Below are 23,124 nucleotides of genomic sequence, written 5' to 3' on the forward strand. Positions count from 1 at the left end.
GGCAGTCGTGTGGCCAATTATAGGTCAAAGATATTTCTGACGTATTGGTGGAATTGCTTGACAGGTTCGAGTAGCTCCCATACAAGTCCAAAAGCTTATTTTAAATATTTGGAAAAATAATAAAGTTAGATTCATTAAACTTGGCAGTTGTGTGTCCAATTATAGTTCAGATATATTTGCAAAGTTTTAGTGGAATTGCTTGACGGGTTCGAATATCTGGCATACAACTCCAAAAGCTAATTTTAAATATTTGGAAAAATAATAAAGTCAGATTCATGAAACTTGGCAGTTGTGTGTCCAGTTATAGGTTAGACATATCCGTGAAGTTTCTATAGAATGGTTTCACAGGTTTGAGTAATTGCTATACAACAACGAAAGGTGCAGGGTATAATTCAATCGGTTCATACCGACTGAAACGTTGTTACTTGTTTTAAACACAATTTTGCAATGCAGAATTTAAAAGGTGAGTAAAATGCAAAAGCACCAAATACAACACAACACGTCTTAACTGTTTTCTAATATTCTTTTCTGTTGCCCAATAGCATATACAAAAACTTATAGAAATCAGTCTCTCTTATAGCACAGAATAACCCTTTATATAATCCAAATTTAAATATGCAGATAATATTATACTTCAAGTATTCGTCTTACCCCACTTAATAAAGGTTGATAAAATTTTCAATGTCACTTAACGTATATTAACGTACATCATTTGAAATTTTCCACCTTTAACTACAACTCCAACCACGTTAACCTAATGTTAAAATATGTGGTGATGATTCATGAATTCATGGTACCTGAAGTTTACTTCAATTAAATATAATACTCAAATTTCAAAAACTATAATATTGTAACTACATATGAACCGTAGCATATCTTTAACGACGAATACACATTTTAATTCCAAAATACCCATACAATTGTATTTTCGTTTTTCATGATCCCCTAAAAGTAAAACTGCTTTAAAACTGAGCCAGAATTGCTTTGCTTCTCATATTTTTATTAATTATTATGTATTTTTTTGCTTTTTGCTTTTCATTTCAACATTACATACTATTATTGTAAGGGTATTGCGAAGAAGTGGTGGTCAGTACAGCATTACTATACATACGATTAATAAAAAACATCAAAACATTACAGAAAAAATAAATGCATGAAGTATACACACCAACGTATATTTCTTTCATGGGGTTTCATAGATAGTAGAAGTTCAGGTGATGCGCATCGTTGATGTTGACTTAAAATAAATGCTTTTAGTTCTGTTTTCGATTTCATTGAATGCGCGTGTTTTATTCATTCACACGAATTATGAAAAAATATTTTTTTAAGAATTAAACAAAAAGTCAGAGATTGTTAGATGTGTTTAATTGTATGATTTGAATTAAAAAATGGGCGTTATAGCTGGTGTAGCCTGTCAGGATTTTTCAAATCGTACACGATATTATGGTAATATTAGAAAAGTTGGTAATAGTCCAAGAAGACAACAACAATGTAAACCAATACTAGAGAGAAATGAGGAAGATTCAAATCGCAATTTTCATCTGGATTCTATCAATACAGCCAACTCTGATGTTTTATATAAAATAAAAAATAATCATAATGAAGAAAATGTAACACCTGATCCTACAGCAAATGAACTAAACGGTTGGATACGTGTTCATTGTGGCCCAGATCGGAATGAATTAACATCAATGGAACCTAGTCGTATTATATATTGTGATTTAAAAACGACAACCGCAAAAGAGATAGCAAGAGAATTAAATATACCAGTTGAGTTTTGTTTATGGATGCAAATTGGTGGTTCAGTTTCACAACGTCTTCTAGAAACTGATAAACCATATGAAATTCAAGAGGAATTTTTTAAAAAAATTGGATATACAGACTCTAACCGGCGTTATCGTTTAAGTATTGATCCTGATATAAAACATTTATTAAGATTTTTTATTGGACCAAGTGAAATTAATGTATGCCGTGGTGTTTTAAAATCTGGTATTGTTGATATACTTAAAGGATTTGTATTTCCACAATGGAAAAAACGTTGTATAGCAATCATTGGAAATTTATTATTTTTGTGGCCAAATCAACCAAATCATATGAATGCAGAAATATTTGATTTGGCAGGTGCTGATGTCTTTGAGCAATCACCATATTATGAACGTTTAATATTAAAAATAATACCAAAAATTAAATGTTTTGATAATACAAATTTTTATATGAAGGATAATCATAAATTAAGCTTAAAAACCTTAAACGTTTTACAAAATAGTATTAGTAGTAGTAGTAGTAACGCAACAGAAAATTTAAATAAAAATTACAGTAATAATAAAAATAACGTTAATATTAGTAGTAACAATTATAATAATAAACTCTCTTCAATTTCAAGTGCTCTCAATATAAGTAACAGTAGTATTAACTCAAATTCAGAGCGTGAAAAGGTACTATTTTTAGGATTTGAGGAATCATGGGAACGTGATCTATGGAGCGGATGGTTACTTGAGGTAATTTAGATTTACTGTTTTTTCTCAATTATATGCTACTCAGATTATTTCAAAAAATCGTGCATTTTGAAAATGGGTTTTTAGGACCAATATTGTAAATTGATTCTATTACATAAATAACTTAAGTAAATAAGTATTTGTTTTATATTTTTAAATTTTGTACTTGAAAATTAATACTTAGAAGATCATTGTTACATGCTTCAAACAATAAGTTAAGCTTTAATAAATTTTATGCATCATGTAATTGGATTAAAAATTAAATTGAGTAATTCATGAAAACAAAACCTGAAAAAATTAATTTTAAAACATATGGATGCAAGTACATTTAATATTAAAATTAACTTTTAACCTTGAGTTTTTTTTAGTTTTTTGTGTGCACCGTGAATAAAAATTACACGAAAAAAACAAATAGAGCTTAAACGGTTTGCGGTTTACAATAAAATGAAGAAGTAGTTGAGTCTTCAAATTAATGTTTGAATTATAATTGAATTTATTGCTGTGTTTGAATAACTAAGTTGAATATCTTTTTATCTATATGGTCTTGTAAAACAGAAACTTTTAAAATTAAGCTAAATTCTTAGGGAATTGTGCAAAGAACCGGTAGGGCATGACAAAAAATTATGTGCACATCCATTTTTGAATTGTTAAGGAAAAATAGACTTGTGAACGTAGTGAATTCTTATTTTAATAAATTAATGTCCTATTCATGTCCAGTCTACAATACAAAAATTAAAACAAATTGAAACCTTAAAAAAATTTTCAAATTTTTAAGTAAGTCAAATATGGTGTTTTTGATATAATTTGTTTGATGGAGATTGCTTAACATTTGTTATCTAAGTGAATTTAATACATACAAATTTCAATATCTTATAGCAGATCATTAAATTATCAAGAAACCTTCCAATACACAATATCGACATTCGTTTTTCATTTTGTTGCTTCAGCAAATAATTTCGGCAGAGCTACCAAACTGATTAACTCAAATATACTTAAAAAAGGCTGCAAAGTTTTCAATACTTTGTTTTGAAATTCATAGCTATAATCGCTTTTCAAGGATATTCAGGCAAATAAATTCAATGCTTGCAAAAATGTTACTTCAATTGATACAAAATTTAATTAAATATAATTAAGAAAAATTATTTTAACTCTTACATTTTAGAACTAATTAGTTACAATCAATTTTTTTTTTGGCTGATCTTATACACTATACTAAATTACAGCTAGAAGGCTTGAATTCGGTAAAATTCTGAATGTATGTGAATACTCATCAAAGTTAATGGACGGTTTATTAGCAAAATTATATATTATTATTGATAATTCATAATAGAAATGGAAATTATAAAAATAAATTCAACACAATCTTTTTTATGAATACACTATAAGGGTTTTTAAAATGTAGTCAGTGTTGTGATAATATTTTTACTTTTAATATTATTGAGGCTTACACACACATTTAGAAAATAAATTAAATCTTCAAACGGTTGTTAGCATATTTCTAAATTCATAACTTCCGTGCTTTGGATTTTTAATATATGAACATAGGGATGTGATTCAGTTTGTGCTTTAAAATTATTAAATATCAAAAGTATAAGAAATTTTCTGAAATATTGAATAAAAATTTTACAATCTAGTAAATAGATCTAAGCTTTTTTATGAAATATTATGAATTGTTGCTTTCAAAAAATAATTTATCTTAAAATAACTTAATTTTTTTAAATGCAGTCAATAATGTTGTGGCACAAAGTATAATTTTGATTCCATTTTTAGTACCTCTTCAACAATGTTAAAAAAATGTGCTTCCAAGTCAAATTCATCAAAATATTTATTAGTTGTAATTATAAAAATGTGCTTATTTTTGTCAAATTTTCTGAAACTTTGCCATTTTTCAAATTTTAAATGCCCTAGCATAAAAATAAAATCTGATGTGGTCAGCACATAACCGGCCGCAATGTGTATTGTCTAGATTAGTAAAAGTGTTGCAGAATATTATAAAAATGTTTGTTAAATACTTCTTTCTTTCTAATTTTTAAGATATTAAGTAAGTTAATTAAGTAAGCTTATAGTCAACATATCTAGAAAAATTTAAATTTGGCTCTTAGAAGAGTTTCGCTTTGTGCTACCCGAATTCCCTGAAATGCTCGCCAATTAATTTCGGTAATAACCAGAACTCAAAAATCAAATTTCAAGAAATTCCATCAATTCGTTCCGTAGATATGGTGAAAAATGTAAAATCGGCCCGCAGATCAGTTTTCGATCAGTTTATATGTTCATTGTTTTAATACGAAGAATTTAAATATTAAATTTCAATGAAATCGGTTGATTATTTCTCTTTATATACGCAAAAGTGTATATTTGGTCCGTAGTAAAAGTCCAGTTCCTGATGCCTGATTTCTTCCAAAAGTTAGGAGTTTTCGCGGACGGTCGAGCGAAGCTTGTATATGAAATTTCAAGTAAATCGGTTCAATATTTTCTTCAATTCTTCGAAATTTGGATTTCGAAAGTCGATTTGTTAACTTGACTTAACCTAAATAATTTGTCTTCAAAATAACCGTTTGATTCAACCATTGTTTTTACACTTTCTTTTGACTTTTGTTGTCATCCTGAAAATATGTAATAATTAATTATTCTATATTCAATATAATTTTGGTACATTAATGAGAATATTTTAAGAAGAAGATTAGTTTTTAAAAATAATGATCAATTTTTCATTAAAACATTAGTTTACCATTTGTCGAAATTTAATTACATATATTTTAGGCAGTATTTCTTCGTGACCAGTTAAAATAATGTTCAGTATTATAAACATTCGGTTCAATTTGTTATATTCATCCTATAGTTTGAATAATTAGTGAAATTATACAAAATTGTAAGTTACGAATACACAACTTACAAATACAACTTACAAATATGTCCTCCAATAAATACTTATCTCCTTTAAAACTAAATATTTGCAACCATCCCAGATTACAATGATTTTTTATCTAAAATAATTTTACCCATGTGTGTATATATGTATTTTCTCAACTGTAGGGTCTTATAATCTGTGCAGATTACACAGAAAGAAATTTATCGTTTTTTGATGCAATCATGCCAATTTTTATAAAAAAAAAGTCTTTTATCAAACAAGCTTGGAAGTTATTGACTGAAATTGAATCTTTTATATTAGGAACAAGTAAAAACGTTTCAGTCGGTATAAACCGATTGAATTATACCCTGCACCTTTCGTTGTTGTATGGCAATTACTCAAACCTGTGAAATCATTCTATAGAAACTTCACGGATATGTCTGACCTATAACTGGACACACAACTGCCAAGTTTCATGAATCTGACTTTATTATTTTTCCAAATATTTAAAATAAGCTTTTGGGCTTGTATGGGAGCCACTCGAACCTGTCAAGCAATTCTACTAAAACTTCAGAAATATATCTGACCTATAATTGGACACATGACTGCCAAGTTTCATGAATCTGACTTTATTATTTTGCCGAATATAAAAAATTTGCTTTTAGAGTTGTATGGCAGCCACCCGAACCGGTGCAGCTATTCCATTAAAATTTTTAGAGCATATGTAGAATATAATTGGACACATGTATACAAAATTTTATATTTGTACCTTTATTAGTTTTTGAAATATTTAAAATAAACTCTTTGAGTTGTATGGCAGCTACCCGAACCCGTTGTCCGAATTGGTCCAATAACAATAGGGTTCGTCCTTGGCACAAAAGAAGCAACTTGTGAAAGTTCGGTGTCGATTGCATTATTCGTTTTTGAGTTATCGTGCGATCGGACGGACGGACGGACGGACGGACATGTCTAAATCGACGCAGAATTTTACGCTGAGCAAGAATATATATATATGTCCATACCGCAGATGACTCCTTCAAGTAGTTACAAACTCCATACCAAAGTTAATATACCCTTCACGAAGTGCAGGGTATAAAAATATAAGCTCAACTATTTGAAAGTTTATGGAGTTAAAAATTTATAGGTATTAATGGACTATGCAAAATTTAATTGACGAAATTTTTACTTAGCTGATTATGTTCAACCAAAAAGTATCGATTTCCAATCACTTCAAAACAAGAAGATTTTATTAAGGGGATTCATGGAAAACAAAGATGCTTTGTACCTTACAACAAATAATTTTTGGAATGCAAGTGAGCCCGTTTCAAAGTTATCAATAGAGAAAAATGTTGAAGAATTTCATTTAAAAATAGCTTCGCTTGCTTTGAAAAAAAATTTTTCGTTTATATGCTAAAGTGATTTTTTCTTTCTGTGTAGAACCCTATATTTTTACCATTTTTTACATAAGAATTTGTGCTTTGTATTCATTTTCATATTTATACCCGTACGAAAGTATGTTCGAAGGGAATAACGCTAAGAAATAACGGTGTTAGATATAGACTCAAGTGTATGTTTTTGATCAGCGGCGAATTCTGAGTTGATTTAGCTTTGTCTGTCCGTCCGTACCAGCGATAACTCAAAAACTAATTGAGCTAACTTCACCAAATTTTCACAAATGATTTATTGTAGTAAGTGCCAGAACCCTATTTAAATTGGACATGATCGGAGTACTGGTTCGGGTAGCTGCCATACAACTTCAAAATTTATTTGGCTATATCTCAGAAACTGTAAAAGCTGTGGTATTGAAATTTCACACAAAAAATATATAAGTAGGGCCGATGTGCTTGATAAAAATCGTTGAAATTGCTTGGCTCCTTCTGGTACCTGCCATACAACTTCAAAAGTTATTTGGCTATATCTCAGAAACTATAAAAGCTATGGTATTGAAATTTCACACAAGTGAATATATTAGTAGGGCCGATGTGCTTGATAAAAGTCGTTGAAATTGCTCGGCTCCTTCAGGTACCTGTCATACAACTTCAAAAGTTATTTGGCTATATCTCAGAAACTATAAAAGCTATGGTATTGAGATTTCAGACAAACGAATATAATATTTGGGCCGATGTGCTTGATAAAATTTGTTAAAATTTCTGGTAGCTGCTATACAACTTCAATAGTAGTTTTGGCACAAATAGTATTTTGGAAAACACATAATACTGAAATTTTGCATAAATTAATATGGTAATACGGCAACTTAAAGTCATAGTCTGTTTCATAGTCAGCTATCGCATATTTATTCGCACAGAGTTGACAAAATCAACTCTATTTTTTTCTCGTTTTTAAATAGAAACATTTATTAATTGTTTTTGTTTTTCAACTTATGTCTTCCATCTTTGTTGAAATAGCTATGTATAATTTTATTTCATGCGTTTCGATTTTTATAACGACTTACTTTTCAAGTATAAATCTATATGTTTCTATGAATTTCATCTGCATTATAAACTACTATTTTAGATTAGTCACACAAATCTTTGTATCCAAATGTACGGGTGTATATGTACATTCAAGAATATGTGTTTATAAATATGTGCATACTGTTTTTTTATAATTTATGTCTCCTTTAAGTTTGTAACAGAAAATTATACAATTATGTTTATCAAAGCGTATAATTGCTAAACAGCGAAGCAACTAGTTTATTTATAAGCCCCTGAATTTAAAATACATTAAAATATACGAGTAAATCTTTGCCCTTGAATTATAATTTCATCTCACTCAAAACTAATGTAAATTTTGCAGGTGTAAAAATATTTAAATAGATATTTTGACGCTCAAACAAACCACTTCAATAATCCGACTCTGGAATCAAACAGAAATAAAAAAATTAAAAAAGCAAATAAACAAACAAGAAAAAATGAATTTGTTTGTGTTATAATAGTAAAAATCGTTTAAGAGAAAAACAAAACCGTTAAAATAACATACGTTTTTGTTTACGATGATTTTCTTAATAAATGTCACATTTGCCCATATATTCGCGCGTGCCTTTGAGATTTTTGTGATATGGAAAGCATAACGTACATATGTATGTAGGTAGTCATATTTGCTCTTACATAGGTGTATATATAAAAATGTACATAATATCTTTATATTATGTAAAAAGAAAACAAAATGAGAAATAATAACGATGATAAGTTTGAGTGTTTAAAGATTTTTCAAGTTGTGATTTATGATTACGCATAGATTATGCTCAGTTTGCGACATTCTCTTGATCAACAAACATGGATTTTTAGTAAATTATTTTAAATTTTATTTTAATATTAAGGCTAAATTTTCTAAAAAAAATGTGTTAGGTACTAATTTATAATTTTTATTGCTTTGCTTCATCGGTTATTGCATTCTAGTGAAGTAAAGAAATGCAAATACAAATTTTATATTTTGAAAATTATCACTAATGCAAGGCATACTACGAATTTAACTAAAGTGAATTAATTTTAAAAATTTATAAAGGAACTTCAAAAAAATGTGAAGTTTTTCACAATTTTTTTTAAACTGAAAAATATTTTCATTAAATTTGGTGAAAACGTTTTCTATCAAAATTTTAAAAAGTGAAAATGGTTTCAGTGAATCATACCAATGGTTGGAATTATTCACACCAGTTGAATAGTAATCATAACAGTAATAATAATAGTAATAAAAATAATAATAATCACAGTAAAAATGATTGTAAACGAAATATGAATAATCGTAGTAGAAATTATAACAAAAGTAGTTTAAATAATTCTGGAAAATCATCGATAGTAGGTCATAAAACAAAAGTTACGTTTTCATTTTCGGATACATTTGATGCCGATTCTTTGGAAGAGGATTCAAGTGATGAAAATTATGAATGGAATACAAGCAATTATAAAAATGTTTGTAATAGTCGATCAGATTATAATAAAAATGTAAGAGTACTTTTTTGTAGAGTACTAAAAAATTTTGTAATAATTGCCAATTAAATTGTGATTTAAATTTAAAAACTAATTTTTTTTTTCACTTTGTATTGAATGAATATGTTTGAATGTACATATTTATAGTCAGATCATTATTTCTCAGCCTTTTTTCTTGTTTTTCTCTCTGAAATATAAACTTAAACGCTCACTTTTCCTGTTCGCCTCCCTTTAAAAAGAAAATTTCTAAATTTCATATTAAATTTTAAACCACTTAGCTCTTCTAAGTAAGACATCTGAGGAAATATAAAAGTTTCTAAGGAGTGAGGAAATATTTTGCTGCTACTCATTACTTATAAATCTGGGTTCAGTATTGGATGGAACTACTCTACACTTGTGACATCCGGTCTACTTTTTGCTTTGGTTTTGATTGAAAATATGGTAAACAACACAAAGCTCTTACACAATATAGTAAACAGATTTTAAACACATCTTTCAAACTCTACCAAAATTCTTGTAAATTATTAAATTAAATTTCGCTTTCACCTCTTTGATTCGAGGATCTACCAAATTTTGATTTTTTGTAGGCAATATCTTAAATTTCTTATTTTGAATAAAATGGGAATGACCTTGAGGATTTTTTGCTTTTTACTTAAAAATGATAAATAAGTTATTAAAACAAATTCTTTTAGTTTTTTTGATTTTATTAAAAATTTTATGAACATTTTTTTTCTGCGCTTCTGTTCTGTAAAATATTTGATGTCGTTATAGATTCAAGCTAACAATTTCAATTTAAAAAAAAAAGACTTTAAGTAAAAACGCCTAAATTTATATATATGTATGTACATTGGCCAAAATTTTTTTCGTACAAAAAAGTCAAAAAATATGAATTTCATATTCGTTTTAACGGTTTCTTCGACTTCTTTGTGAAAATCTTTATTTTTGGTGAAAAAAACTATTTTTAAATAAGTTGCTTGGTGTGCGTGCCTTACAAAGGTCCTTACCTAACTTTGGCCTTACTTTGTATTATGTTTTATCTTGACGTTTACTGTGTATAGTTTGACATTTACGTCATTTTGTACGGAAACGTACATATATGTATGGTATTTTAGTGTCACTATGAAAATTCATTTCATGATTTTAATTTGGTCTATTATCAAATTACTTTATAATATAAAAAAATTACTTTATTATATAAGGTAATTTTAATTGTAAACATTTATTAGCTTTGAATAAATATACGCAAATACGTATGCATATGACATTTCAGTTTAATGTTTCTTTTTTGTAGGCTACATCAGAAACAAATGATTCTAAACGACTTGATATTGGAAATTCTGGTTTAAGAACAATCCCAGAAGTTGTATTGCAATCAATTGAGGATGTCGAAGAATTACTTGCAGGACAAAATAAATTACAGGAGATTGGTTTACAAGCTTTAGCACAATTTTCTCAATTACAAATATTACGTTTGCCAGGAAATGGATTCTCATCATTTCCATTATCATTGTTGTCAATAACTAGTTTGACAGTTTTAGATTTAGCTGATAATTCAATTGATAAACTACCTGATGAAATATCACAGTTAATAAAGTAAGTATGTGTACGCTTCTAATATATGTATATATAATTTTATTTAGTTACATATATTTATGTGGATTATTTCGGATTTATGCTATTTATATAGGCAGACATTTTACCTACATAAATAACAAAATACTATGAAGTGATTTTTTTTAATGAAGTTATAATTATTATTGCTGTTGATTTACTATATTATGTTGAATGCAATTCAATTGTTATGATCTAATAGTTTCAAGAATTACGCAATTTTCATGTTACATAAATATTGAAATTGAAAAACAAAAATCAAAACAAAATATAGCAATATGAATTTCTATGGAAATTTGCAGTTGAAATTTATAAATACATAAACATATTGATAAAGAATAAGGTATACATTTGTACATATGTATATACAAATGTACTTTTAAATAACAGTTGGTATATAGAGTCATACATATCTATATACATATATACCCCTTGTCTTGTGTAATATGCCAAAAGTGAATCTTATATTCAATTTTAATGTTACCATATCCAAAGTGTTACGGTACGTTAATTATATATTAATTAAAAGAAAAACAAAAAGAAACAAAAAATGAGAAACTTAACTTTTTATTAGCAATTCTTAGATTTTAAAACAATACCATAGTTCATTTTATTACGCACAGGTAGGCATATTAGTGAATCAGTAATATTTTCAAAGAAGAAGTTATTCACTTCGAATATTAAAAACAAAATTTTATGTTCTTATATACGTACATATATATAAGGTATAAGCATATACGAAACCCATGCATAAGCCATGAATGCATGACAAGATAAAAAATGCTAAAGTTTCACAATTTAGACTATATATTAAAATTCAAATATGCACGATATTCTGATATTCGATTTCCAAGATAATTTTTTTTTCACGCCGTATAAGCTATTCATATACATAGTATACGTTCTAAAGCTTTGTATTCGCTTAACACAAATCTAAATTTACCAATAATTTTTTCAATTTTGTGAATGTTTTAGTTCAATACACTAAAAGTGTTTATTTGTTTTCTATTACACTATACCCGCACAAAGCAACGCAATATTTTTACGTTTTTTAATGAGAATAACTTGAGTAACAAGTCACCCCAATTATAACAAAATAAAATATAAAATTAGCTTATCTTATTCTGTTACACTTACTATTACATTTTGCCAATTGAAGTTTCATAAATAGCACGTAGAAGTAATTTTTCGTTTTTAACATTTAACAAAATTTAAAAGGTGATTAAAAATTAATATTTTGTTTTTTCTAAGTATATGTCAAAAATTCATACTGTGATAAATTTCTACATATAATAAGGCGTTATGTAATGGCACCAAATTTCGCATACCGAGTTTCAAATTAAACGCACATTTCTATGATAGGGAAACGTTAATTAATCAAAGATTGATCACTTTTTTTACGGCATTGACTTATAAATTACAAGATTGAACTTATAAATTTTTTGGGAACATCAAGGTCCGGAAGCCAAACTAGTGTCCGAATTTAGATTTTTTAGTCTATTTCTGAAAAACTAATTTTTGTAATTTCTTGAAATTTATTATTTGAGTTCTGTTTGCTATCGCAAACTAAATACCGAACTTTTTAAGAAATTCGGATGGTGTAAAAGGTTGACCTCTAATAAAAGCCAAACTCACATTTTTGGAAGCATGTTAACTAAAAAACTAGTAGAATCCTTAAAATTAGAAAGGAGCATTTTTATTATCACGTGCAGCACTTTTTCTAAATTAGAGAATACTACTTGCGGTCGGTTTGAGAGAGTTTGTGATTTTCTATAAGCCGGTTTTGGTATTTTTGTGGTGTCTTAAGAAACAGATTATTGTTTGCTTCTCGAACTACCATTTGTTTTGAAATAATGTTAAAATTTTATATTTAAAATTTTTTATTAGCAAAAAAATTAAACAATTATACTTGCAAATGTCTAAAATTAAGATTTTAAAAAAATTTCGTATTAGAAAAAGAGCTTCAGATGTTCGATGTATCAATTTCGAAAAAATTTAAGTGGTTACATTGAAAGTACCTTAGAGTTAGCAAATAGTTTGACATTATACCGTTGTATTGACCAGATGTTTTATTTAATTTTAGCTATACAATTTATTTTTTAAAAAGTGTTTCAAATCAACACTATCCATCTCCATTCCATTAAGTATGTATAGTGTTATTGAATAGTTATGTATATACTATATACTATATACTAAATATGTACATACTTATCAGTATATCTGTTGTAGAATAGTGAAGATTGTTGTTATAATAAGTAGTGATGATGATGTAAAAAAATATACTTATATGAAAATTTTACGCTTCTTTGATCATTATACAAAAATTGCTTGAAGTTTAAGCCATACTCGTAATACCGTCTAAATCTAGATCTTTTTTCATTTGAGTTCTTTTTATATTTTCATTTTTGTTTTCGAATATTAAGTATAATAGCTGTATATATATTTAGGAATGAAAAAACATGTTTATTAGTAAAAAAATGGGAATAAAAAATAATTTTCTAAATTTACTTTTAAATGCGTTATTCGTGTAATACAATATTCATTTAGTGTATATAGGTACAGAGTGTTTATTTGATGACATAAATATTTTTACTTTTAGTATATGCAAGTATTGAAAAATTAATGTTTGAATAAATTGTTTAGATTGCATAAAGTATTCATCTTAAAAACGGTTTGGATTTACTTGTTTGTACGATACTGTTCTGAGTGCAATTTCGTAAAAGATCTTCACTTCTGGGCATATTATTAGATTGAATTGACTACATAAATGAGATTCCTATTTGCGCAGACATGAGAGTTCAGAAACAAGATGTAGTTCGCACAAATCGTTTTTTCTGCCCAGCATTCCATGATAAATATTTAGGAAAGGACTTTTCTAATATTGGTTCAGTTCCTCAATTTTTCAAATTAATATCTCCGGGAATATTTCCTCATAAACTTAGAACCAGATAATACACGGATTAAAATATGTTGTAAAATATGTTGTTTCAATATGTTGTAAAAAGAAAAAACTTTCAATTTAATTGTCCAAAACATTAAGATTCATTAAAAATATATTAATAATATTGATATTGATATTAATTTAAATATTCCTTGTAGGCAATAATGAAAATATCCTTTTATAAAATAATAATAAATTTAATTAACTTAAAAAACATTTTTTTGTAACTGTTCATTTCAAATGGGTTGGTTTCGTTATTTAGTGATTCCCATTAAAATTTTTAAAAATTTTGTAACCCATTCAAATCAATTAACTTTTAAGTAAAAAATAATTTATAACATCCTGTACTTAATAAAGTTTCTTACAAACTCATTAACAATTATGGCAGGTGGTTAAAGCTTTAATGCACTACACATTCTTTCAAAAACTCTTTTTATAAAACAAAAATAGAAGGAGAAAAATAAAAAAAAAGAAGATTTTAAAATTTTTATTAAAAGAAAAAATTAACATTTTTTTAAATTTTATCAACCATTACCATCCTACAAACATACCCATGTACTTACATACATGCAAACTTACATTATTCTATAAAGTATTGCATATTCAATATTTATTTCCATCGTAACTCCATCTATGTTGTAAAGTGTTTACTAGATTGTAAATACATTTTGAAAAAAAAAAAAAAATAAATAGCGATAACGAAACCAAAGAAAAAAAAAGGAAAATTGACTGTCGGATGTGTATGTTTCCACTTAGAAAATCAAAAAAAAAAAGGAAAAAAAAAAACACAAAAAATTTAAAAAGAAAAAATTTATTCGGACTTTATGAGCAATACCATAAACACTTTTATATAGTATAGAAGTATACGAAAAAGTAAATCACCAACCATTTATTGGTTCGGTTGTGATTTTCTAGTTTTGAAATATCGGTTTAACCATACAGATCGCTTTCGTACTGTTCAAATTGTGTTCGAGTATTTCTTAATTTAAAAGAAAAAAATGAACTTAAATTTTGCAGTATTAATCAATAATTTTAATTCTTTGGAAATTACGATTCAAATTTTGAGGAGGGAATAACCATTTTTGAAGAATTTTTTGAATGCAAATGTATTGAAACTTATAGTAATTATTGTGATAATTAAGTGAACACTTTTCTCTTCTTTATAATTGAATTGTAAATGAAATCGGTCATCGACTCCAAAAATATTTGAGGTTATGCGAAAGAAATGACGTTTAGATAGTTGTCAAAAAATTCAATTTAATAATGCAAATATATAATTTAAATTATTTTATTATGATTGAATTAAATTTTAATAGTAAAAAATATAAACTTTTTCAGAAAATTTGATACGATTAAAAGTTGGAAAAATGTAGACTTTAATAAATTAATAAATAAAGTTTTTAAAAATTCCTTAAGTTGTTGTAAAAAACAAGAACAAATGAAATTTACGTGCTAAAATTAATTTTTTTTTAAATTTGACATAATTTGACATATTGGTTTTATAATTAATAAAAAGAACAAATAAAATAATAAAATGAAACCCTCATAGGTTTTCATTTAAAAAATTAACACCTTAGAAAGATTTTTAATTAATTGTAATGATTTAAATTTCAGTCTACAAGAACTTAGAATAGATCGAAATGTAGTTACTGAACTTCCAAATAATCTAAGATATTTGCGTAATTTAAAATCGTTACAAGCATCGCAAAATCAATTAAGAAGGTTACCACAATTTATGATTAGAATGAAAACAATGGGCCTTGTTGATATGTATGCTCCTAAACCACCTTGTAATAAATTGACGGATAGTAATAGCAGTAAACAAAATCTGAACAATCAACAACAACAACAGAATCAGCAACAAAAGTTTCATCAAGACAATAGAACCCAATCAAGTCCACCGTTAACAAAAGTTAGTTTGAGAGCAAATCATTTAAGAGGCAACATTATTTTAGGAAATTATGGTGTAAGTTATTTTTTTTAACTGCATATTGTAAGTAAAAACAAGTTTAAGTTTTTGTGTAAAAATTGTAGAATTTAACACAACTTGATGTTAGTGAAAATGAAATTGAGATTTTAGATTTATGTGCTCTTGGACAATTGGAATCTTTACAATGTTGTCGAAATAAATTAACCGAGTTAATTGTAAATGGAAGTCATTTAACTTCATTGATTGCTGGAAATAATGGTATGAATTTCTCATAATAGAAATGTTGTTTTAAAAAATAAAAATTTTTTTTTGTTCTTTTTTTTAGAATTGAAAAAACTCTCAATTGTCCCAGTTCCATCAAAATTGAGACATCTTGATGTGAGTTTTAACAGTTTAGTTGAATTACCGCAATGGTTGAATGGATGTAACCAATTAAGAACACTGTTCGCAAACAATAATCAACTAAGAGTGCTTCCTGATCATTTATTTTGTAGTGAATTAAATACTTTGCATACGTTACAATTAAGTTATAATAATCTTCAAACAATACCAGCAATGCCAAGACGAAAGCTTCAACTACAAGAACTGTTTCTTCAGTGTAATGAACTTCTTGAACTATCTGATAACTTTTTTTTTGCGTGCGAAAATTTAGTTCTTTTAAATGTTTCCAGTAATAAATTAAGCTCGTTTCCGATTACCGACAATACGGCTGCTCAGTTAGAACGATTGTATGCAACGAAAAATGATTTAACTGATCGTATATGGGATACGTTGGTTTGTTTCAAAAATTTAAGAATTTTCCATGCCGCGTATAATAAACTTACAACTTTACCCGATGAGTGTGTTCGCAATTGGGCTGAATTAGAAGAACTTGTCTTATCTGGTAATAATCTACAACATTTACCAGATTTCTTATCATATCTAACACATTTAAAAGTTTTGCGAGTACATTCAAATCGTTTACAAACAACTCCAGCTTTATCGAAAACATCGACGCTTCGTGTTCTTGATTTGGCTCATAATCAATTGGACAAAATTAATTTAGTAGCTTTAGTACCAAAGAAATTACAGTTTTTAGATTTATCTTGCAACGTTCAGTTGCAAGTTGACCCTAAACAGTTGCAAGTATGTAGATCTCAAAGGCCAATGAGTTTAATTGATGTATCAGGCAAAAATCGTTCAAGTCTCCCGACATCACCCGATTCGTTAAATGAAAATATGGATTATGAACCACCTTGGAAGGTAGGGTTTTCTGAAGCTGCGGGAAATTCATCAAAATTGTACATATCACAGCTTAGGTTACCAAATTTTTGCAATATTGAAGGACTTTTTGGAATGTTTGATGGGGAAGTAAATAATACGGTACCAAGTTTACTGGTTAAATGTATTCCAAAACTTCTTCTAGAAGAAAGAACAGTCAAGGAAACTGCTGGAGAATATATGAAATACACATTGCTTTCAGCTCATCGGGAACTAAAGCATCATGGACAAAAATATGGCGTATGTGCTACATTATGCCATATATCTAGAGATAAGACAAATAACGATTGCGTAAGTAGCGCTGTTCAAGGACGAAAATTTGTGTTAAGGATAGCTAGTGTAGGAGAAGCGTCTGCGTACTTAATACGAAAAAATGGTTATGTTAAATTAACGCCAGGAAATTCAAAAAGAAAAATTGGGAGCAGTGCTAGTTTTCCGGTTATAGTCCCGGATCCTGAAATATCAGAAGTGACTCTCGGAGATCAAGATGATTACCTAATAATAGCAAATAAAAAACTGTGGGAAATTGTTGAAATTGAAATTGCTATTAAAGAAATTAAATGTGAAGAAAATGTAATATTAGCTGCAAAGCGTATACAAGATATCGCGCAAAGTTTTGGTGCTGAAGAAAATCTTAGTTTAATTCTTGTAAAATTTAATAATTTAGGAACAGATGTAGATTTTTTGATACGAGAATTAAGGCAAACTGTTCGAAAAAAGTCCACAGGAATAATGTCGAATTTTTGCAAATGTGGTTGTTGTTGTGAACCTAACAATAGTTGCTGTCATTCACCTGGAAGCGTCCAGTTTATTAGACAATTTTCTGGTAGAAGTGATCGATCATCGCCTAGTGGTCAAAGCGACCAAGCAGGAAGTGAATTGATTTCAAATATGCCAAAATCAAAGTTCGATACAATTTCAACAAAAACAAATAAAACAAATAACCCAAATCGAAATATTAAAAATGGAATAGCAAGAGCTGTGAGGGCCAGAATTGAAGAAGAACATGAAATGGATGATAATGATTCAGCCTTATCTGAGGAACAATTTAAATGTTGGGAATATATGTTAGAACAAAACACACATATATTATTTGATAAAGAATTGAACACAATATCAAAAGGTTTAACTAAAAATCGAAGTTATGATAAAAGTTCAAGTATAATAAATTTAAATAATGGTAGTCAATCGAATTTGTCTAAAGCAAGTAGTAACAAAGTTCTTTCAGCTAGTTCTCCACAACTTTTATATAATGATCCAAAATTGATAACTGGTTCGGTTCCATATCAGTATAATAGTAATTCATTTTTATCAAAACATTTTGGCAGCGCGAGATCATTTCAACCTCCACCACCAACATTTTTTAAATCATCTAAAGGTTTAACATCTGGACGTTTACCACCAATTGGTGCCGGTGCAAATGCCGCATATTTTGGGTCATTACAAAGACTGATGCCTTATAATTTAGAATACGATTTTGCTGCAATGCATGAAAGGCACTCTGAAGAAGATCTTGATCATGAAAATAGAATGCGTCAATATTGGGGTGTTGCCACAACTGAATTATAAGATTATTTTTATTTCGTTATAAAATAAAATAATTTTCATTTTATTATACGTAACGTTTAAGAAAATTATAATGCTTTTCTGAATTTGATTTAAATATAAGTTCTATCTTTATACTATGAGTTATATTCCTTCTTCTTATTTTAAATAGTAAATTTTCGTACATAAATGGAAAGTGTCTATATATATATTAAACAACCAAACACAATATATGCAATATATGAATAGAATATGGGCTCAAAATGAGTTTGTTAAATTTCATAACGGAACTCTTATTTAGCTGTTTTAAATTAAAGTGATATCAGACCTTAAATTCTACGATTTCCTTAAAACTCCTTGGAAAACACCCACTGGCTTATATTATATTTCGTTGTACTTAAACAATAAGAGAAATTTTACATACAGAGAATACTGGGTGCTAAAAACAAAATATAAAGGTTTAAGTTACTCATCAAATAAAAAATATAAAGATTCTTTAGTTCAGAAAAAAAAATTAAGGTGAAAATTCCAAAATCTTTTAATTGGGCACATACGTGAACTTTTGCAAATAAAATTGAGCAAATAGTAGTTTGAATTATTGAATCTGCTCTTATATTTAAATATAAAATGTATGCTTTTAAATTTGTTTTAAGCTCATATATTTAGTTGTAAAATAATTAAATTATAGTCTGTATTTTCAACTTAATTTAGTAATCTTTTTCAGAACTTGTATGAAAGTTATACATATTGTATGTACGTACATATTAACCCAGAAAAAATTTTCTGCGTTAAGAATACAATGAAAATGAGGCATTCACAAAAAGGGATTACAAATGATATAACTAACAAGTTTACCAGCAATTATAGTTTTACCAGCACCAGTTTTAGATCTTTTCTCATGAAATTATATGCATAAGCATAAAAAAAATGAATATGCGTGTGTCTGTCCGTATGGATCTAATCTAATCAACCATGAAATCTGGGAAAGTTCTTTAAAAAAATTACGAGTTAGTTCCTATAAACAAATTATGCCGGTTAATAATAACAAAAATTCCGAATTCTGCTATAATAAAATTTGATGTCTAAAAATGTGGTTATGTTGCGTGCCAAATGTAATCATATTTTTGGAAAGGTCTCGTCTATTTACAACATTTTTCTTTGTGATTTTTGTGAAAAGCAGGCCAGTAACTCCTGAAAGAAGGATTTAGAAAAACTTTGAATGTGGTTCTATGCACAATACATATATTTTGTAAATAATTTGATATTTAGTGGGTTTTATTTGGTTTAAGAAGTAATTCACCATGTGGCAACTCGCGATTTCGCTATGCTTTGTAGGCTCCCCGGAAATCTTAAAATAAACTAAATTTTAGTATAATCATGTACTAGAACGCATAAATAAGAAGAAACGAAGTTCTTTTTTGCTGAGATTGCCAGTTCTACATAAAAACGACAATATTCTAAAGGCCATCTTTTTGCAAAACCACGTACTTATACTATAATTTGAAAAAGAAAAGGCAAACAAATAGCAATATTTTTTTTTTAAATATTTTTACTTTTTTTTTTAATATTTTTTTCTTTCATTATATGGACACATTTATATTTTATCGAATTCGAATACTTATTTTTCATTTAATTTAATTAAAGTTAATTAATATATATATTAAGTATAATTATACTTTATGTATTTAGTAGGTAATTTTAGTATTAATAATTGTTTTCTTTTTCTTGCCTGTTCTACTTTTCAATTTTCTATTTAATTATATAATTATTTTCCTTATAATTCTCAATATATTATTCTAATTGTTTTACAATATTTACAATGTCAATTAATAATTATATATTTAATAATAATTGTTAATTATTCAAAAGTTTTTTTGGTTTTTCCTTTTTTTTACAATAAAAATTGGAATAATAATACTATACTAATAAATTCACTTCTACATATTGAAAAAATAAAAGTCAAATACTTCAAACATGAAAATATTTACAATATGGATGATTTACAATATGGATTACAAATAAAATTAGATTTTTCAGATTGAAAGCTTCGTTCAATGTATTTGTATTTATCAAAGTATGTTAGTGCACAAGTAGACAGCAAATTTTGCAAATCTTTTGAATTTAAAAATAAATTCAGTATTTAAGTCAATTGTAAAATTAATAAAACTATAATTTGAATTTAGAATAATTTGTATAGTAGCTTCGGAACTGTCATATGTGTATCTAAATTAAAATCTAATTATTTTAAATTACTCATGTTTTGAATAATATAGGTAAGTTTTTGTTTGCTTCTTGTACACTTTTCATTGATAGATTTTGTCTTATTTTTCGTCATTCGTTTAATAAAAGAAACTATAATAGAAAATCAAGAAGAATCTTTGGATGTCTACCAAACCGCATATCTTATGTTAATTTGGCCGACTGAGCAATACAATTTTAATTGAATAATGTAAATTTCCGATTAGTGTATGTGCATTTTTGTAAATTCTCTCTGGTAATAGCAGCAATTTTGTACTTATAAAATTATTTTTTTATAATTAAGACTCCTCTTGAACAAAAAAAAAACCAATTTTACTAATTCAGAAAAAAATATACTGAAGAAGCTTTCAGGTATTGAAAGAAAAACAATGTGTACAAAAAAAAATTCTATTCATTGTCATTTCGATTAATGATCCGCCTAACGTTATGCCTTTTTTTTTTAAAAATAATATTTTAACTTTTTCCAATTACGGATTTTAAAAATGAATTATGTGCCTGTTGTAATAATAATAAATTATTTGTTTGATTAAAAAATGAATTATTTTGAACATTTAATGCTGAAGATTTGTCTATTGTTGTTGAAGATGTTAATGGTGATGTTATTAAATTTAAAGATGCATTTATAGCATCTTTATAGTGTTTTGCATGTCATGCTAACAATTTTGAATATCAGTAATGCACATTTGGTGTTGTATTATTTTGAGTTGGGTTGTTATTATTACTATTGTTATTGTTATTATTATTCGTACTATTGTTATTAGTATTGTTACTATTGTTATGATTGTTATTATTATTGTTTGCTGTTGTTGCTGTTGTACTACCCGAATCACCTAGCCATGACTCTGGACTTGGTGGAAAATCTGGATAACCATGTACTGGGCTAGAATCATTTGAATCAGATACACCACTTCCAAGATGATGATGATGTGCATTATTTGAGCTATGCATCATAGAATTGACTGAGTGACCTTAAAAAACAAAAAGGAGAAAAATAAAAATTTGTAATGAAATTTGGTAAAATTAATATTTGTTTTGTTAAATTTTTATGCTAATTAACTAATCCTAATGAAAATAATATTAAAAATAGTATAATAAAAATGTTTTTATATTCACCTAACGGTGTGTAAACTATATTATCAGGATATGAACCAAATGAATGTCCTTGACCTAAAGGTGGGGGTGAATGACTAGATGGATATGGAGGAGGACTATTACTACCATGCATATATGAACCACGTACGCTATGCGGTGAAGCTCCATCTTCTAAACCCAAATTGACTGTACTATAACTATCATTACTTAAATCTATTTACATGAAAAATTTAATAATTAAATTAGAAATTATTTTTTAATAAGTTTTAAAAAACAAATAATTATCGTAGTAGTAATTTTATATTTACTTAAATATTTAAGACTTCATAAAATCATGCAACGTTTTTCTTACCATTATGACTAAAACTATCGTAATCTATTTTTAATTCATCTTTATCAAGGTATTTGTCGTGATGTGATGGTGAACTGCCACCTTTCATTGAACGGAAATATTGACTCCATCTGGTACGACCAGCGTCCTTTTTCAGTCGTTTCTCCTTAGCTCGTCTAAATCAATAGGGGGAAATTCATTATGAAATTATTGAATTAAGAGATAAATAAATAAATAATAAAAACGTATTAGATTTTAATAGTTTTATAATTTATTAGCGACTAATTTTATAAAAACTTACCTATTTTGAAACCATACTTGTACTACTCTCATATCCAAACCAGTATCCTGTGATAATTGTTCTCTTACATGTCTTGCTGGTTTTGGGCTATTGTTATAAGCAGTCTTAAGTGTTTCGAGTTGTTTTGCTGTGATCGTTGTTCTTGGCCTTTTATTTGGTTGATCACCATCCAAAGAACCATCCAAATACAGTCCTATTTTATGAAAATTCATATCCAAATTAAATAATAATAATTAGTCGTCTATGATCATTTCATTGTTTTAAATACTATACCTTTAGCTTTTGCTTGTTCATAATCTGGCTTGCATACTAATTTTCTATCTTCCATTAAATAAAATTCATCTCCAGTATTTAGTGTCCTTTGACACATAACACATACAAAGCATTGAAGATGATACACATTATCTTGGGCCCTTCTAACGACTTGAGTTGGGGGTATACCTAAATCACATGCTGAACATTTAGTGCCATATCGCCTGCATGACCCGAAAACGTGAAATGAGATTAATCATTATTATCAAAACGTGATCTTAACTATTGATTATATTGTATAAAGTCTTATATTTATTTTCTCAGGCATTGTAT

At 27.4% G+C, this 23,124-nt stretch overlaps 2 protein-coding genes across 6 annotated transcripts in view; one reads left to right on the forward strand and one right to left on the reverse strand.

Moving 5' to 3' along the window:
- Nucleotides 1-1,382: 1,382 nt before the first annotated feature.
- LOC129612418 (protein phosphatase PHLPP-like protein) lies at nucleotides 1,383-18,690 on the forward strand. Of its 2 annotated transcripts, none has more exons than XM_055526000.1 (5): nucleotides 1,383-2,498; nucleotides 10,561-10,862; nucleotides 15,436-15,787; nucleotides 15,856-16,009; nucleotides 16,077-18,690. In XM_055526000.1, exons 1-5 carry the CDS (start codon nucleotides 1,389-1,391, stop codon nucleotides 18,578-18,580), a joined length of 4,422 nt encoding a protein of 1,473 aa, XP_055381975.1. In that variant the 5' UTR covers nucleotides 1,383-1,388; the 3' UTR covers nucleotides 18,581-18,690. The 2 variants fall into 2 exon arrangements, with proteins under 2 accessions (XP_055381975.1, XP_055381976.1); XM_055526001.1 differs by lacking the exon at nucleotides 1,383-2,498 and adding an exon at nucleotides 8,900-9,284.
- Nucleotides 18,691-20,472: 1,782 nt separating this feature from the next.
- Nucleotides 20,473-23,124, reverse strand: part of LOC129612390 (LIM/homeobox protein Lhx3) — an 84,566-nt gene continuing 81,914 nt past the window's right edge. For 3 of the 4 annotated variants that reach the window (XM_055525951.1, XM_055525950.1, XM_055525953.1), the window contains 5 exons: nucleotides 22,813-23,015; nucleotides 22,540-22,732; nucleotides 22,260-22,414; nucleotides 21,929-22,120; nucleotides 20,473-21,783 (listed from right to left, as the gene is read on the reverse strand). In XM_055525951.1, the coding sequence (XP_055381926.1) occupies nucleotides 21,485-21,783; nucleotides 21,929-22,120; nucleotides 22,260-22,414; nucleotides 22,540-22,732; nucleotides 22,813-23,015 (1,042 nt within the window). In that variant the 3' untranslated portion in view covers nucleotides 20,473-21,484. The remainder of the gene's footprint in view (nucleotides 21,784-21,928; nucleotides 22,121-22,259; nucleotides 22,415-22,539; nucleotides 22,733-22,812; nucleotides 23,016-23,124) is intronic. The other variant, XM_055525952.1, reaches the window with a different exon arrangement.

This window comes from Condylostylus longicornis, unplaced genomic scaffold (genome assembly GCF_029603195.1).
Source record: "Condylostylus longicornis isolate FDR11 unplaced genomic scaffold, ASM2960319v2 ptg000072l, whole genome shotgun sequence".
NCBI lineage: Eukaryota > Metazoa > Arthropoda > Insecta > Diptera > Dolichopodidae > Condylostylus > Condylostylus longicornis.

What these genes read in the sequence shown, in the direction of transcription:
- LOC129612418 (XM_055526000.1), top strand. Translation starts at nt 1,389, where the DNA reads ATGGGCGTTATAGCTGGTGTAGCCTGTCAGGATTTTTCAAATCGTACA. An exon ending in TTATTTTAGGAAATTATGGT is followed by an intron (nt 15,788 to 15,855) that starts GTAAGTTATTTT and finishes TAAAAATTGTAG; the next exon opens with AATTTAACACAACTTGATGT. An exon ending in ATTGATTGCTGGAAATAATG is followed by an intron (nt 16,010 to 16,076) that starts GTATGAATTTCT and finishes TCTTTTTTTTAG; the next exon opens with AATTGAAAAAACTCTCAATT.